The 17347-nt window shown below is 27.2% G+C and overlaps 1 protein-coding gene across 1 annotated transcript in view; it reads right to left on the bottom strand.

Annotated features, from left to right (window-relative positions):
- Positions 1 to 5837: 5837 nt before the first annotated feature.
- The window catches only part of LOC107443193 (Calcium/calmodulin-dependent protein kinase I), a 32231-nt gene continuing 20721 nt past the window's right edge, over positions 5838 to 17347 (bottom strand). Inside the window, exons 5-11 of the mRNA XM_016056982.3 lie at positions 16592 to 16730; positions 15120 to 15243; positions 14093 to 14168; positions 10955 to 11067; positions 10174 to 10252; positions 9993 to 10080; positions 5838 to 8666 (exon numbers count right to left, since the gene is read on the bottom strand). Coding sequence (XP_015912468.1) covers positions 8484 to 8666; positions 9993 to 10080; positions 10174 to 10252; positions 10955 to 11067; positions 14093 to 14168; positions 15120 to 15243; positions 16592 to 16730 — 802 coding nt within the window. The 3' untranslated portion in view covers positions 5838 to 8483. The remainder of the gene's footprint in view (positions 8667 to 9992; positions 10081 to 10173; positions 10253 to 10954; positions 11068 to 14092; positions 14169 to 15119; positions 15244 to 16591; positions 16731 to 17347) is intronic.

Genomic DNA, 17347 nt, shown 5'->3' with positions numbered 1-17347 from the left:
TCGAAAGTTTGTGAATTCAGAATAGACACAAAAGAAAAAAAATTAAATTTATTTTAATTTGCAGTAGTAAAAAGATATTTTTTTTATAAGTATTATTTATGTAGGATTTTTATTGAATTTTAGAATATCAACAAAAAGTTGAGGGGTCAAATTCTTTTTAAAAAATACAATCCACCACTACAAATTTTTGTTGAACAAAAATGGTATAACGAATATATACACACTTAAAACAATAAAAATTAATAAATTTTAAAATTTAAAACTTAATAAATACACAGGAATATATTTTCCTAATTGCATAAAAATAAACTAAGAATAATGAATAATACTAAAATTCAATCCAATACTTAATAATAAAAATAGAAAATACTTTATAGACTAAAACATAAAAATACAGCTTCTTCGAATTATAGGGAAATATTAACATTTTATTATATTTCTAAGTTAACCGTAAATCAATTTAATTATATATTTTTTCGATGATCAACAATAAAAAAAATTATGTATTTAAGTGCGAAATTATTTGCCCATTTAAAATGAAGTATTGTTGATGGAAATTAATTCCATTTAATAAAAATAGTTAGATTTTACATTTTTTGAAACATCTATAAGTTAAAACATATGCGTTAGTATATTTTCAAAGAAGGAAAATTGATACATTACAATGCAATATAAAATTATAAACTAAAACATTTAATTAAATGTAGTATAATAAAGTGTAAAGCTGTTTGTACATTTAAAGAAACCACTTTATAACACTATCAATGAAAAAATTTACCCAACTTTAGGAAAAATAAAAAAAAATCTGTTATTTGAAGTACTTGGACATAAATTTTAAGAAGGGGAAATAATACACAGCAATGAAGTAAATTTCAATACTCCTAAATTTAAAGAAGTATTAATTCAATAAAATATAAAGAAGTGTGAAACTATTTGTGCATTTAAAGTAACCATTTTAATGTAACTAATAAAAACTCTTTTACTTAAAAAAAAAGGAATTAAAATTTTTTTTAGACATATCTATAATTTTAAGCGCTTGAGTTTAAATTTTCAAAAGGGGGGAAATGATACACAACAATGCAGTAAATTTTAACAATTCCTCCATTAAACTTAAAAAAAAACTCCAACAAAACATATTTCACAACTAGGTGTACAAAGACAGCTTCTACGCACAAATAATAATAATAATAAATGTTAGAGTGTCATGACAAACACATCTTAAAACTAATTGGTCATACTTCACATCGACAATAAAAGTGTGCAAGGAAATTGCATAGGACAGGCATGCCAAAATACAAAGAAATTATTGAAGGAAATTTTAAATAAAAGTGAGTTCAAGGGTTCTGAATAACCATACAGTAACATTTATACGATTGTTAAAAGATTTGGGTAAAAAAATTGAGCGCATCTGAATTGCCAGTTAAGACATTTTGGTGGCATCTGTGGAAAAAAAGATTATGTATCAAAATAACATGAGCATTGCATCACTGGCACTTAACAATGCGAAATTCATGTGTAAAAATACATTACATGTGAAATAATGACACAAGAAATCAATATATTTTTTTTCACAGACATTCAGGGATATGAACATTAGCTTTCTCACCAAATGAGTGCAACATATAAATTCAATGCTTGACCCAGGAAGAGAAATTCTCTATTTACATAATTACAAAGCACTCAATCTTAACTGTGATTTTGACAGTTGAAATCATTCACATGCAAATCATTTCCACTATTTATTTTATAGTATACACAAAGCGTCACAAGAGGTGTTACAATTGATATTATGATATGCTTATATAAATTGCAAAGAATATATAACACAATTAAATAAAGATAGTTATATTCAACCCTAGATAACTCTAAACATTTATTTAACTCTCTATAACTGAGAAATTTATTAACATTTTAACCCTTTGTGACAGAATATTATTAAACATATTTTTCATATTTTTTCATTAATTTAAGTCAAAATAAGTGAAAAATATATTAAGCATTTTAATAATTTATCTTAATGAAAAATAGCATGAAACACAGGTGTCTTTGCGATGTGAAAGGTAAAATTAGCCAAATGAATCTCACTTTGTACAATAATTTTTCAAAATTGTACTTTTTTGTAGTTATATTGATCTAAGAGAAATAGTTATTCATTACTGAAATTACTTTAATTTACGAAATCAATTATTGACAAATTTTTGAATATGAATAATTTTTTCTTCTTTTCAAACTACTTTTTTTGGATTTTAAATTTTAGTACAAATATAATTCCAATGATTTAAGATTTTTTTTAGTAACTATAAGACTGCTATATTTAATTAAATACCAAAATAAATATATTTTTTCTTGTAATTAGAGCGTTAGAAACAAAACGTAAAAAAAGGACACCATTGTCCTACTTGCATCGAAGGATTAAGAGTATAAACTCTTAATTCCTTCACTTTACTTTATTTCAATAAAAATTAAGAAATATTTTCTTGAACCCACACTATTTTGTTTGACATGACTAAAGGAAACACAAAGATAAATATACTTTAATTTCTTGCCTGTGAGCCAAATGATAAGTTACAGAGTTACACTAAATTATTTATAACTATCTAGGGTTAACGATAAACCACTTTAATATTGTTTTTCACGTTCTTCTGTTTCTACTAAACTACAATGTAATTCCAGTAAGCTTGTTAACTTCTCAAAACAATTTATAAAGCAAAAGATTTCTGTTTAATCTATTAAACAGAAATAACAGCACTATTTTAATTATAGAGTACCAAATATTAGAAGTTAATCAGACATACTTAAACTATTTTTATATAACAAGTGCACATGGGTCATTAATTGAAATCACTTATAATATCCTTTGCATATAAGCTTTAATGTAAGTTTGATTTAAGTTTAAAACTTAATCTATCAGAGATGCCAGTTCAATTCTCCATCTTTTATTTTATATAAGCAGCAGGGATTTAAAAACCACAATACACATCAGCATTACCATGAATTCAAGACCTGCGCCAGTTGCACCCAAAAAGTAAAAAAAAGCAAAAAAATTATAAGGGAGTTAATATTATATTTTTTCAAATCAAACTAAGCTTGTTTTTAAAATTCATGATATATTTTTGCTTAGAGCTAAAGCAGTTATTTGGAGTAATATTTTTTAAAGACCATTGAAACTTTATTTACGTATGCCAGTAACACCTTAATAATGATGAGTCAATTTTTAAAATTCATAAGTCATCTTTTAATATTTTGGCGCAGGGCTTAGCATAAGATTAAAAGTGGTTAAAGAAAAAATATTACAATACTTATAAAGAAAGGAAAAACTAAAAAAAGTCCATTTATAAGGAGAGATTGTTAAAAAATAATAATAAAATTTACAAAAAAAGAATAATGTTGAAAAAAAAAAGTAAAAGTATATATATTTGTAACATTTAAATAGGCCAGCAATGAAAGCTCTAACTAAATTTTTTTATTCTGAGAGATTTAAAAAGTTATCAAAATGACATTTGTACTGGAGAAGATAAAATAATCATTTTGAAAATAACCAATATTTCTATAATGATAACAGAGATACAGCTTCATTTTAGTAATTTTTGGAGTAAGCATTATTTTTAAAGCAAAAAATAAAATGCAAATTTTAGAATATTGAAGAAATACCAGTATAACAATTTATAAATAGATTTCACAACCTTTAAAACCAAAGATAAATATAAACTAAGATTACGTATGTTAGTGTCACTAAAGTTTTAAAACTCTAAACTAAACATTAAAATAATTGCACAATTAATATCACATTTGCAATAAACTTCTTAACAACCTAATTTAGCAACAAGAAAGTTCTAGTTTTACATGATATTAAAATTGTGAAATTAAAATATGAGTGTTAACGCAAAGAGATATGAGAGTAAAAACAAATGAAAGAAAGTCACCAGAAATGAAACTGAAACCTAAGATGAAAATTATTTTTCGTTAAGATGTTTATGAATTGATGGCTTGAATAAGAATTAAACTGTAACAAACTAACTCAAATAACATTAAATATTCATGGTAATAAAATTAATGTCATAAATTAAGTTTGAATTAAAATACATGAGAAAGACCAAAATAGAGTGAATAGGAAAGGCATCCACATAAATGAAGGGATCAAAAAAAATATATATAAAATTTTAAGCTACTAGAATGATATCCATAAAATTTGTGACTTGGTACCTTTTAACAATAATGTAGAGTGAGTCAAAATTTGAGGAACAAAATACTAGGGAAGATAGATGAAAGAATTGCACAATAACCCTTGACGGGAATAATTCTACAACACAATTCGCCAAATTATTAAATTATGATAAAAAAAGTTATTTCTAGGCTATTGAGAGCAATTTTTGACAATTCTCATTAGAAAAAATAAAATTAACAAAATTATATAAATAAAAATACCGGTTCAAATGCACGCTAACAGACAGTCCATGATAATGAAGCACCCTTAGTTCTGCGGGATTTGCAGTCATAGGTTGCAATACAATTCACAATTCTTATAAAGTGGTCTTCTACACCTAAAAGCTTCCTTCCTTAAGTGTTAAGTTATCCTGTATATTCTGAAATTAGATTAAATAATTCATTTGATCCACAAAAAATTGATCAATACAAATTCCCTTTAGTCATCAAAATAATTTAGCGAAATTCTAAAAAAGTACTAACAAGAATAGAAGAACATAAAAGATTATATTAAGAAGTATATTTTGTGAATTTTGGAAAATTAGCTTAAAAATTTGAATGTATTGAATATCAGGACTTAACAAAATACCATTCGATTTAAAGACTTAACTGAATAAATATTTCATTGGCTTACCATGATATGGTTTTAAACTTGAAAATTGGTTGCTTTCAGGCTGTTTAAAAAGAAGGGCACATAAAGAAAAAGAGTTCCTTATTGAAAAAAATCACCATAATAATACACATTTTGTGTATAAGCATGAATTAATAACAACAAGGCTGTCTTCCAAAGGCTTTGACCATGATATGGCTAACTAGCATTCAAATATGAAAGGAACTAAATTAAAATACAAAGTCACACTAGTTCATTTAACTTCACATTAAAAAAAAAAAAATTATTTTACAATTTCCCAAACATCTACAAAAAGAATAATTTCTTTATTTATTTTACCTATGAGTTTAAATCGATGATAATTCATGAAAATTTTCTTAATTTATCTAAGATATTGAGGGTAATTTTTTTATTTTTAAAAAAGATAATTCCTAAGGGATAAATCTTACCACGCCCAACGGCTCTGACACCATATGAAATAACACTTTTTAGCACATGATATACCATTTATATAACATTGAGAGTTTGTAATAGTTATTTATAACAGATAAGTCAGATATAACAGATGCTTATTTTTAACTAGCGCCATTTGGCTAATTATGAAAATGGAGCAAAATGATAATATAAAGCAAATTTCTGAAAATGAAAAAAAAATTTCGATCTAATTTGTTAAGATTTAGGAAGATACTCATAAAAATTTGCAAAAATTAAGAATTATTAATTGATCTTTAATGATATTCATTCAGGTGTAAAATTCTTTTACAAATTGGTGATTTTTAAAATTTTTTTTCCATCACTTTTAAAATATTTAAGTTATTTGTCCATTTTAAAACCCAGATAATTCTTCATAGCCAAATAGTATATATAAAGCTAATTATAGCTTTGCCTCGAACGTAAGGCACTTAAACTGCGATTTTTAAAAAAAATTTATTTTGTTTGAGAAAAGAACTTTCAAAGACACTGTTAAATCTTATGGCTAATTTCAAAATTAAATTTTTTCCACTTAAGAACCAGATATGAATTAACACTCATATTTTATTTACACAGCATAACAAGGAAATAGTTAATAAAATTAAAACCAGAAATCATTTTTATAGACAATATGTAAATTCAACTAACAATTACTGAGAATTAAATTTCAATTACACAGTACTAAAAATAAAATCCACCTTCTATTAAACAAGTTAGGGTGGCAAATGGCACTTGAACACACTTTACATCACAGATACAATATACATCAAAAAACAGTTGTGCAGCATTTGAAATGAACATAGAAATAAAATAGATATTTTTAGCTGAACTTTTCATAAATAGTAAATGGCATTGAATTCCTTATATATAGATATATTTATATATGCATCACTATATTTATGGTTGTTTAAAAATTCAACTCTCCCAGGTTTTATATTCTTGGGATTTTTATATTCTACAGTATATTTTAAATTTATAAACACAAACAAGTACATTGTTTATGGACTGCACACAAAACTTTCAGTAAATGTACATTAAATGCAATGAAAATGTACAACTGTAAAGCCATATAATTATCAAACAGAATATTAAATTTTATATTTGTGACAAAAAAATTAAACATTACAAAATATATTTTTTTTGCAATAATTAAACTGCATTTATACTTAAAAAATCTTGTCTTCATGATGAGACCAATAAAATAATTGAGATCAAAGGCAAGAAATAAATGAGAACACAATGTTTAATATATATATTATGCGATACCAACGACTGAGAGGTCAGGCTTCTGTGCCACAAGTTCGAGGTTCTATCCTCAGATCGGGCAAAGTTGACTCAGCCTCCGATCCCTTCAATGGGTAGATAAAATGAGTATACCAAGCATGCTTGGGTGTCTGCATTTGGCTGACAACCTAAGTGGAGCATCTCTGCTCTGCACCCCAGAGCCCACGGTCAAGAAAACTAAGATGAACAGAGTAGGCATATGGCTCACCAGGGACAGTCGCGTCACTGAGTTCAGTTTAGTTTTTAATTATTACGTATTTATATTAGAAAAATGCAGTCGTGAAAGAAAGGTACAGATTGAATCAGGATTTTTTTTAAATATAACTATAAAAAATAAATAAACTCTACTGAAAACCACCAGTTGATTAAAAATGCATTTACTTTGAAAAATCCAATATCCATCTGGACCTGCCCACAAAAACTGCATTAATCCACTAAATGTGATTTTTTTTCTCAAATTTGTCTGGCCTTCCAACTGGTCTATCATCTACAGATTTTGCAGTACTTGATACAGGAAAGATTACCTCTCACAAAAGTAGTGTTCATTCTCTAAACTATCTCAGATTATCAGAATCCATTTTAGTGTACTGTTTCGGAAGTTCCAGGGCAGGAAAAATCTATTCACAGTTGAAGGGTTGCAGAGCATTGTATAGAGATAGGGATATCACTACCATCATTTGCTCTATGACGTAAACTGTGTATGTGTGATGTGGTCATGCACCAAATCACGACTAAGGAAGAATTTTAGGCATGACTAATATGACAATTATAAAATTAATCAACCTGAATTATTGTTTTTATATTACTTTGAATCTTGATAACTATTACAAAAATGCTTAGTAAGAAGTGAGTTTTCTTTCATAATACAAAAATATAGCAAAGTAAATGCATTTTCGACCAACTGGTGGAATTTCAGTTGAGCTTTTTTTTTTAATTATTATTATCAGAAAAACTCTTATTCTTACTTAAGCAATTTTGCAATAACACATTGCACATTCATAATCATTTTACAACAGAATAATCTTTATGCCCATAAAGTTTAACTTTTTTTGTGTGTTTTTTACTTTTCATACATACTATATTTGCAATATAATAATTTCTGGAAAGTATAACCCAATTCCATATGTAACAGCGTAGTATAACTCTGTATATATCCATTTTACACAAGACTGTATACATAAATATTATCAGCAAGAAAAAAAAAACCCAGCAGATAACATTAGCAATTTCAAACTTTTACCTTTCATTAAGGGTTTCATCTTAAAACCTTCTTACGTCATTTTTAAAAGTTTTTATCTAAAAAGCTTCAACACAATTGGAGCAGAATAGGGCATTAATAAAATAATATTTGTCCCCATGTTTATCAAGATCTAAGGCTCTGATATAAAAAAAAGATGATAAAAAGCTTATTTTCATGAATAAAATCAAATTCTTTTTAAAAAGAACAGTTCAATTTAATTGATGAAACCAGCGATTAAATTCATAAGGTAAAAATTATGTATATAATTAGAAATACTACATAACCACTCGGTTAGTGTCAGAACAATACATTATTTCTTCACAACACTGTAAATAAATTTAAATGTATTAAAATTGTGTCCAGCCCATAAACAAATGGCAAGGAAAGGTTGATAACAAGAAATAAAATACTAGTAGTATTGCATTGTTTCTTATGTACATTCAGAGGGAAAAAATCGGATTTCCTAATATTTCCATTGCCTCCATAGTACTGTATGTATACATATTTATAGTATATATATATTTTTTGTTAAATTACAATGTAAATTACACCAAGGGCATGCAGTTTGAAGCAATATGTGTCTGCATAACTCTTCAGTCAGATTTTTCTCTTTCACAAATAACCCTCAGTCATATGTCCTTGACTGCTTCATTATACATATCATAAATAAACAACCTAATTTGTTGGTGTTGCTGTGCTGCTAGGTGTTTTGTTGGAAAGAGACGTTGCTCCAGCTGTCGAATTAAGAGCCTGTGAGGAAGTTCCGAGTAGGTTTGTGCTGCTGTCCATTGAGTTCCCAGTGCTTGACATTGCTAACTTCCTCATCTGGCGAATCACGGCAGTGGCATTATAAGCTTGCTGTAAATATAAACAACATAAATAAGGAGTGCAAAATATGAAGAACCTGATCAAATATTAAAAGTTGTGCCATGATAGCTCATTGGATAGAATGCACGCCTCTTAATGACCCAGAGTTTGAAGCCCAGCGATGGCATGTTGATGCGAATTCTGCATCTGGCTCGTACCGACCACTGTGCTGATGTTATAATTTTATAATGATGTCAAGAGTCTCCTTGCCACCAGGCTAACCGTGGTAGGGTTTATTGGTTTTTCTCACCATGTTATGCAAATGTGGGTTAGTTCTGTTGGAAATATGATTGATAATCGCGTCAAATCAGTCGAATCTATGCTCGTTGCTTTGTAGAGTCAGTCCTTTTGTAAAGTCATAGGTTGATGTCATAAAAGTTCAATGTCAGGTGTTCATCAGGAGTGGTAACAAACTGCGCTCATGAAAAAATGTTTTTCTCATGGGTTGAAGCCAGTTACTACTCAACTCTTTACCTGCTTGTAAAGATAATTTATGTAAGATGCTCAGTATAGCTTGTAATTGGTCAATTACGTTGAATCTCGATGTTTAAAAGGCAGAGACTTAATAGAGCTCTCTCTCCTTTTGTTTTGATAAAGTTGCAATGTAAGTTTTCTAGAAAAGGAGTCTCGCACAGGACTCTATGATGTGTAGTTGTTAGTACGTTACCTTGTTTGTTCATCTAATCACTTGTATTTTATTCATGTGTCACTGTATGTTGATATGTATTTTTAAAGGCTGCTTTATGTTTTGAACAGATAACATGAAACAACAGAAATAAGAATGGCATGACAAAATAATAATTAAGCTGATAGTATTTTAAATATATACTTTTAAAGTTTAGTTGATTAAATTTAATTAAAGTTAAAATTATGAAACATTAATGTTTTCTAAATAAAATTGATATAACAATTTAATATAATTAAGTGTTAACTAAATACCTTAATTTAAAGATTACTACTTAACTTTAACTTATTAGTATTTTATACAAACATTTTTAAAAAGTTGAAAATTGAATTAGTCTTTATAAATCTATGCCTTGAATTAAAATAAGTTAGCTGAAAATTTAAAAAAAAGAAGACAGAATTGAAGAGTTTCAAAGAAAAAAAGTTTCTTCTCGGATATACTGATTTCAACTATATGACCAGATCATAAAAAAGGACAAAGAAATTAATAAACTATATAAAAGGGACAAAGAAATTAATAAAATAAACTATATAAAAGAGAAAATGAAATTAATATGAATACAAAAGCAATATTCATATTAATTATATTTCTAAACACAAAAAATTATTAAAAAGTTGCTAAAAATTTCATACCCTCCACTTAGTTTTGGCAAAATTTTTCTTCAACTGTTCACTGACACTGGCTTGAATATTTTTGTCACTAGCAGTATTGCCGCTAATCCTAAATGAAATCACAAGTTTTAAGATTAAAATGGAAGAGATAATATTGTACACTAAATAGATCGTATTTCAATTTTAAGAATATAGAATTTACCATGGATGTGCCAATGCTTGTTTACACGTGTATCTTTTTTCCATATCGACACATATTAGATGTCTAATGAAATCTTTTGCTGTCAGATAAACAAAAAAGAACATAATACATTAAAATAAATGAATAATCAAGTTTGAAATATAATGTATTTTAATTAAGATGCAAAGAAACCTATTAAGGTGACAAATGGTATCCTATTTACATTGAAAACATACCTACACGATTCTTAAATATGCATTTTGTATTTAATTCTATTAATATTATAATGGTCCTTTTATACAAAATTGCACTTAATTTGAGCAATTTTTTACATGTAACTACAGATTATGAAGTATTTAAGTTAAATGAATTCATTAACATTCTCACTAATACTTAAAATCTACTTTTCCCTTTCTTTCTTTTAGGACAATTATACAAACTACATTCAATATTCAGCTGAGCTTAAAATTTTATATTTCTCTGCATAGTTATAAAATTACAACCTATTAGAATGAAAATTTAGAAATAGAATTTACATTTCAAGTAACACTAGAAAATGTTCAATTTCAATTTTATAATTAAGGACCTGGACATAAATGCAGAGAAACTACCATCATTTTTCTGAAATATAGCAGGGAGAAAAGCTGATTTATTATACAAAACTGCAATAATACAGAAAAATTTAAATTCCATGCACATAGATAATAAAAAAAATTGCCTTAATTAAAAATTAATTACATTTTAATGAAAAGCACGGATGAACATAAATAACAAGTAGTGTATTTAAAGGGAAAATTAATACCTGAATCTGAAATTTCATCCCAATATGGTGAGTCAAATTCAAATTCCCCTTTAAGAATTTGTGCAAATAAATTGGCATCATTTTCATCATAAAATGGAGGGTATCCACAAAGGCTTTAAACATAAATTTAAAAATTATTAAAAATATCAAGAGGATTTAAAAACATACAAACAAAAGAATCTGGGAAAAATATGAAAGAAACTTTCTCAACTTTTCCGTGATTTTTAGACTTTTGAGCTAAAAATCCAAAATATCTTTTTCAAAAATTTTTTTTTAACAGAAGCTAATCATAAAATATTAAATAATAAGAAAAAAACACACAAATTTTGAACTTATCTTAAATGATTTAACACGTTTTGACAAATGTGTTTCAAACTTTTTAATCAAACAAGTTTCTTTTTAATGAAAACCCGTTTTCATTAAAAAGTGTTTAGTAAAATTAAGTTTAAAATTAAAAGAAAATTAAAGAAACAAAAGCAAACTACGCTAAACATAAATTAAAATGTTAAAAAATAATAATCAAATTAGATCAACATAAGTATCATAAAATAAATTACAAATTTGATAAATGATTATTTTTTATTACATATTGGATGAGAAAAATTAGGATCAATGCTCACTTGGAATAAAACAATTTAAAAAAAATCTTAATGTTCAATTTTAGTAATTTTGAACAACGGAACAAATATTTTTTAAATCTTGATTTTTACTTACTAAAAAGATTTAAAGAGAGGAAAGAAATACTTAAAACATCTCCCAATTATTTGAGAATAAGAAGAAAAAATTAGAGTCAAAATTTTAAGAGTAATAAATTTAATTGTTAAATTATAGAAAAGTTTTTAAGATTAAACAGAAAGCTAAGATCAGCAGAATAGATTTCAAAATCATATGATTAATCATATTTTAAAGTTCATTATATAATTATAGTATATCCAAACGTAAATTCAAATTCTTAAGTGAAATTAATTAAATAGAAGGTAAAAATGAAAACAACCTTAAATACATTAATTCAAATTGGAATAGCGCTCAAGGCAGCTAAAACCAAATTCAAATCATATAAACTAGTAATAATATAAATTTACTCAAAAATAATTTAAATAAAAATTACTCAAAAATAGTTAAATAAAATTAAATAAAATTTAAATAAAATTTAATTAAAATTTAAATAAAATTTAAATAAAATTTAATTAAAATTTAATTTAAAATTAAATACAACTAAAAGGAGAGAAATGAAAGAAAAGTATAATATAATATAACAGTTAATTTAAAACCACGGATATACTGGGTACCCAGGAAATTACTTGGCACTCGGCCAAATTTGAATTAGTCTGTCATTACCCGGCAAGGCGAAATTTTTTACTACTCTGCAAACAGACTAGGGCATTTTGCGAGGCAACATTCATCTGTGTTCAGCACAGTCATATTCAGAGTTTTAGTAACCATAAACCTATTCATAAAAATAGTCTTCGTTATGGAAATTCTTGTATAAAATCATGTTATTAATAATTAAGCTGAAATATTTGGTTTAGGCATAAGATATTTTATTCTTGTGTGAAAATTTAATTTAGAGAATTCTTAGTAAAATGGATACATGGTTTAGGGCAGAGATATTTGCTACAAGGATATTTTCAAATTTAGATATTCGCTAAAGAGATATGTTCACTTATAAGAAGGACATGCTAATTCTCAAATCTTAACAAAGTTAAAAAAACAAGTCAAATTATTATGACTACTTGACAGTTTTATGCATAATGAGCTATTGCGTAACAGTGTTGCCACTAGGGGGTGAGACAGCTGCAACCAGCTCGAAGCGCTGCAACCAGTATCAGCAAAACGACTGCTCTTGTGAAGAGTTTGACAGCAGCAGTTATTAACGTGTACAGAGAGTGGACTTCGAAGCAAAAAGCAGAGTCTCAACGTCAGACTTGCAATCTCCATAGGCTACTGAATGCTCATGCTGAAAGGAGACTTGCCATAGTAGTCCAGTCCAACAGCAGAGCAACAGTGCGTCAAATAACGGGGAATCTTAATGAAGATGCAATTGCGAACTTTTCTGAATGAACTGCGAGCCGCACATTGCACTGCATGGGAGCGGACGACCTGTTCAAAAGCCTCTGCTGTCAGCCTTGAACAAGAGCAGACGTCTCCAGTTTACAAAGGAGCATAAGGATAAATTTTTATAAATTTAGTGCAAGTTTTTTTTAATGCCTGATTCTTTCACATTGATAGTGTTTCATAACGATAGAAAAAGCTAAAATTATAAATTTAGCATATTTCTAATAGGTTATATCAAAATATTTTAACAAAAATATAAGGTTATAGTCTAAATATAGGTTATATTCTAATAAAAATGCAAGTGAAAAATATTTTAATTTATTCAAACATTTCTTAAAGCACAAATTTTAACCTCCCATCTAATCAATAAAATGTTTAATTAAAAGTTTAGAACACTCTATGTTTCATTTCAAGCATAACTTTATAATGAGAATAACTATCACAATGGATAGTTTAACTATTTCATGTGATAGTAAAATTTTTTATTGCAATGTCGGTTCAACTGAACAGATTACTCTGGCAAATATTCTGCAAGATAGATTGTAAAATACAGTAGGAAACAGATTAAAACGATCGGGACCATCGCTATTCAGGATAACTGATTTTTCCGGTTTTCTGAATCGCTACAAAAAACCGTTTTTTTTTTATTGTTAAACCCAACTAAAAAAAAAAATATTTGGAAATAATCTTAAAAAGAAGAAAAAATGATTAAGTAATACACTAATGATTATTTCCAAAATGATGGTAAGGTAAACATCTTTCAAAAAAGAAAGAAAAATCCTAAAATCTCATGAGGGAAAAGCATTTTTTTTAAAAAAAAATGGCAGGAAAATTTATCGAATTTTGTTCTGGTTTTTTGGTTTTCTGATTTCCGGATAACGGGTTCTGTACTGTACTATAAAATGAGGAATATACTTTTCTTTCTGTTGAGTGAGATAAATAGGCAAAAAGTCTCTTAAGTTTTTTCCTTTTGTTAGTCCCCTACTACTAAAAAAAAAGAAGACAAGAGAGGTTTCACAAGGTAATGAATAAAATTCATTTATACGATACAACTAATCAAGACACACATCAATCATTACTTACAGGATATAAGCAATGACTCCTATTGACCAAACATCCACAGCTTTGCCATATGGTTTTTGTGCAAGAACTTCAGGAGCTGAAACAAGAAACAAACTTAGATATTGTCCCACATGTAATAATGGAAATATAAAACATGTTGAGATGCAAGAAATTTGAAATTTAAAGCACTGTTATCATGACTTCTCAAAAGTACATTGATTCAATGAAATTAAATCCTCATTTGGTTGCATTGCAATATTGCTGGAAAAATCACAAACATTGAGGCAGTAACTATATAATTTAATGAAACAAATGGATCTTCATATTTTCCATAAAATAAGGTATTCTAGAATCAAGTCAGTTACAAATTTGTTATTTTCTAGACTCATAACGAGAGACAGGGTTGTCATATACTATTAAATAACTAAAATATAAAAAATAATTAAATCAATTTTATTTAATTTTCAAATGAATGCTGTTTTATCATAATTCAATGATTTGGTGAGCTCAGCAAGATAAGTTTAAAAATAATCAAATTACAATGTTATAATATCTTGACATATTATAATGCAATTATATAAAACTACGGTAGTTTAGATAAATAAAAGTACCAGTTCAAATAGGGATGAACAGCCAGTTTATGATGTGTAGGATTCCAAGTGGAGTACAAGGACATTTGCTGACATAAGTTGCTATTTAAATGTCAATTTTTATGTGCCCTATTTCTCCTTTAAGCTTGTACTTAGAAGATCTCTATATGTTAATGACAAAATATAGTAACATAACAGAAGTTCATTAAATTTTGTCTAACATCACTCTCAAGGAATTCCTTTTTTATGTAATGCTTAAGATTTAATTTCTTTTACATTTGAAAACATAATTTTTGTTTTGTTCAGGTGATTTTTAGAACTGGTACACCAAATATTTATCTGAATATACTGGGAGATAGATCATCAATTGACTTAACAAAATATTTTATTCGGAAAGAAAACTAATTTCATTCAAGATTGCGAGGAAAAATCATACATGAATGGAAAATCTCACAGACCTACATATCCAGGTGTACCACATGCAGTAGCCATTATTCCTGAATCTTCCATTTTGGAGAGACCGAAATCACTAATCATGATCTTGGAATCTTCATCTGGACTATAATACAGTAAATTCTCTGGCTAAAAATAAAATTAAATATATTAACTTAAGATACGTGAAAAACTTCAAGTTCTGAGATAGTCAATTAGAGCTCTCTTCAACTTTATTGACACCTCTTTTCACAGTATGTCCCAATATTTAGAGATGGCTAAAAATTTCAGCATTTATTAATTCATCTTGATAAACGTGGGTTTGATACTTAGTTTTCCTGGGTCTCAAGTTACATTGAGATTCTAGACAACGATGGGATCTAGACTTATTCTGAAACTCAATTTGCCACTATTGCCCTATTTAAATCTGCATCCTTTTCAGACATAAAATTACATGTTTGACAGTTTATAACATCTCTATAGCAAAAACAGTGGATTCTTAAAATTAATAACAAATTGCATGCAAATTTTAACCTTTTACATGCATTGTCTACATAAGCTGACCCACCTTTGAATCAACCAGACTTGATTGACTCATGTTCATTTGTTGTTCGGTGAACCTCCTTCACTCAAATGTAACATTTTATTCAAGATTCATAACAATTTGATTGTTTGCCCATATTTTAAACACTTACTTGTTTCGGTTGCTCTATTTTAGGTAAGAAAGATTTGTTAGATGAGGCCCAGAATGTTAACATCGTTGTATTTTTACACACTATTGGTGTTTGACACTATATATAACTGTTTTTAATTAACTTCATATCACATTACCTATGCAACACTTCAACTTATTTAGCGCAATTTTAATCTGTTCACAATTCTATCTAGTTTTATTAACTTTTAAAAACATTTGTGCATTATGAAATGTGATAACAATTACATGTGTTTTAGTGAGATAAATTTGTAGGTTTGTATCTTACCGTTTGATTTGTTTTTATAAACCGTTTGTTTGGCGCAAAATGTCTTTTCTGGACTTGGTACTATAAAGCCATATATTTAATTCAATTATAAAGAGAAAAAAAAAACAGGCATAACAGGTTTGAGACAAGATAAAAATAATTTCATTTATTTCTCTATTAATTACTTCCCTTACTTATTTTTTTATTGAAAATTACTTGAAACTTCTGGAATATATTTTTTATTAATTGAAGAAATGTGATGATTTGAAAGCAACAAGGCAATATTTGTAGATGAATTTGAACTAAGGATATAATTAAGAGACTCCAATAGTTTACACATTAAAATTACTAAAAGTAAGTACAAGTGGTTTTCTGCTTAAATCAAATTAAAAACTATTAATGGATCAGCTGACTATGGTGTAGTTATACTAAATATAAGAATGATCAATAAATGCATTAGTTGAATAAATAAATAAAACTATACTGTATAACATTTCCAAAAATAACTACATTTTAAATTATTTTAGAACTTAAAATACCTTTAAATCTCTGTGGACAACACCTTGGGAATGCATGTAATCTACAGCTTCTAAAATCTGGCGAATTAAGTGACTAGCATCTTTTTCTGTATAACTCCCTTTTTCAACAATTCTATCAAATAACTCACCACCAGTTACTCTTGAAAAAAATATTAAAAAGATGTAAATAAACCAGAAAGAACAGAACTGTATGAAATGCAATAATAAATAATATATGAACAACGATAGTCATTTAGAGTAGGGTGTAATATATCTATATAAAACATAATCAGTAGCTCTTTGAACACCAAATCTTTGCTTGAAATTGTAATAATTATTTTTCATAATGTAAAATGTATGAATGCAAACACAGACAGAAAAAGATATAAATTAATAATATTTGAAATTCATTTATGCACTGCCCTCTTAAGTTACCCGTTTTTAGTGCCTAATTTGAAATGGAATGAATATGCACTACATAAAACAAGAAATTTCCAGGAAATGTAAGCTGAACAGTTTTTTCTTCTTCTCTTGATTGTCCCCCAACCCACAAACATATTTTCCTTAAAATAAAAACGTTTGATTCTATTATTTGCAACTTATTAACTGACATAAAAAAGATGTCCTTTACAAAATCTTGGAATTCTATTTGATTCCAAATTTTAAAATATCTTTCAAAAACAGCTGAATGTATTGACAGAATTAAAGCAACAGTAACTAATTCAGATTTGTTATTATTTCAACATTAATTGGCTAATTTTAGCAAGAAATCTTTTT

Source organism: Parasteatoda tepidariorum, chromosome 4, assembly GCF_043381705.1.
Source record: "Parasteatoda tepidariorum isolate YZ-2023 chromosome 4, CAS_Ptep_4.0, whole genome shotgun sequence".
NCBI classification, from domain to species: domain Eukaryota; kingdom Metazoa; phylum Arthropoda; class Arachnida; order Araneae; family Theridiidae; genus Parasteatoda; species Parasteatoda tepidariorum.
Note: the sequence above shows the minus strand (reverse complement) of the source record. Positions and strands in the feature narration are given on the sequence as shown.